Source organism: Limulus polyphemus, unplaced genomic scaffold (genome assembly GCF_000517525.1).
Source record: "Limulus polyphemus unplaced genomic scaffold, Limulus_polyphemus-2.1.2 Scaffold2632, whole genome shotgun sequence".
In the NCBI taxonomy this organism is placed as follows: Eukaryota; Metazoa; Arthropoda; class Merostomata; order Xiphosura; family Limulidae; genus Limulus; species Limulus polyphemus.
In genome coordinates this window covers 58,945-60,926 of record NW_013668242.1, presented here as the reverse complement: position 1 = coordinate 60,926, position 1,982 = coordinate 58,945, and the positions used below count along the sequence as shown (strand labels likewise).

General features: G+C 35.3%; 1 protein-coding gene across 2 annotated transcripts in view; it reads left to right on the top strand.

The window, feature by feature from the left end:
- Positions 1 to 1,982, top strand: part of LOC106467488 — a 46,896-nt gene that overhangs the window by 32,046 nt on the left and 12,868 nt on the right. For both annotated transcript variants that reach the window (XM_022395684.1, XM_022395685.1), the window contains one exon: positions 480 to 1,697. In XM_022395684.1, coding sequence (XP_022251392.1) covers positions 480 to 1,697 — 1,218 coding nt within the window. The remainder of the gene's footprint in view (positions 1 to 479; positions 1,698 to 1,982) is intronic.

Sequence of the window (1,982 nt, the reverse complement as noted above, 5' to 3'; positions counted from 1 at the left end):
CAACAAACGAGATGACATGGCTTTTCACCGGTGACCCATTTCCAAAGGGTTAAGGAGAAACTGTAACACTTCATCAAATGTATATTTTCTGCCACATCTTTTACAGACTGGTATGACATCACTGTTCACAGTAGCTCACAAGTCAGATCAGTGTGTTTGTGTTACTTTCAGTGTAACACAATACCTAGGTATATAAAAATATCATAAAACTTTGATGGATTAAATAGGTTCTAATATTAGTTAGCATAATAAATAATGATTTTTTTTTTGTAAAATATACCTACGTCTCATTCAATAGACATTAATTTAGGATTTTAGGGTTGTTTTTTTTTCTGGTAGATAGTTCTGTACCACTTGATTTCTTTGCAATGAATTTTATAAAAGTGCTCAAATCAAAACAATATATATATAACTGTCTGTATTTTAAAACTATCAAAAATTTTATAAAGTGATACTTGAAAATGTCTCGTTTTATGCAGAGAGGCAGGAATCTAGCCGAGACTGTCTTGGTGCTAGTTCAGAATCTGATTCTCCAAGAAGAAGTAATAACATATCAGATATACAACTTTCCAGTCAGCAGCTGTGTGCTCCCTCAGATCAGCATGAAAATGTTGTTAACATTAGTTCATCAGTATTTCCAGATCAAAATGTTTTGGAGTCTAACAACAGGCCTAGTAGTATTGGAATATCAAAGTCTGAGGATTCTTGTTCAGTTAATCAAGGTTTTATTGTTGATGAAACACAACAGAAAGCTCAACCCGACCTCTTGCAACAAGCTCTCGATGCTTCACTTATAAGTATTGAGGATCAAGACAACATTAACAGTCAGGAGCAACATTGCCATAAGAGAAATACTATAGACGTGCAGCATCATACTACCACCAGCAATGAAGAAAAAACTGGTTCCATGTCATTGACTTTTCCCGAATCTTCCAACTTCAGTGAAGTAGGGCCCGTAAGAAGCCGAGTGGGTACCTCGTTATCTGTTTCGTCTTTTGATGCTAGCAATTATATTTCATTTGGAGTAAATGTGTCTAATCCAAATGTGAATCCTAGTCAAAAAGAAATTAACTCTACTGTGCTACAGCCTGGGGTCATCTTGTCGAATCAGTGTGTAACGCTACCACAGGTATCACTTGTTTCTGGGTCAGTTTTTTCAGTTCCAATTTTGTCCATCAGTCAGTCAAACACTCAACACTCTTTTGTACAACAGCCAGCTTCTGCAATTTGGGTTAACAACTCTTGTTTAAACCCACCAACTGATAGTCTTACATCTGTTACTTCATCAAAATCAGCATTATGCAGTCTGAGTAATTCTGCCGTTACAAGTGTGAAAAATGTGATGAATCAAGCAGTGCTTCCAGGTATTTACTATGCAGTTGGAGGAAACAGTAACAACTCTACTGTATTGAACCTGAATAGCAGTACCACCAACATTAATCCAAACAACAAACTAAGTCAACAGTTACTGGTACAGCAAGTCATGAATAATGGTATCAGCTTGAATGGGGAAACAGTTCATTTGGCACCAACACTGCCACAGAATCAGCTAGGATTATCACAGTCATATACACAGCCACTCAGTAGTGTTATTATGCCACAGATAAATGGTGTAAGAAACCCTGTTTTTTTGACTGGCACTCAGACTCCAGTCAAGATGGGATCTTCAGATCTTCAATATCTCACATTATCTCCAAGTAAGTGGATTTCTGATTGTACATACAAATTAAAAAATGATCTTTTAAGGGATGTGTTTGTGTGTTAAACCCTTCATTAGAATTTATACAGTAATAGGCTTAACTTCCATAAAGCCAAGTTTTACTTTGTTAATGCAGTGTGTTATTTGTTGACGTTTAAATATTTCCATTATTTGCATTTTAAATAGCTATGTAGTATTTGGTTGAATATATTTAAGATTAAAAAGGTTTGTTTAAATGTAACTATTATTTGATATTTTGTGATCAGATTTGTTGTCCTGATAG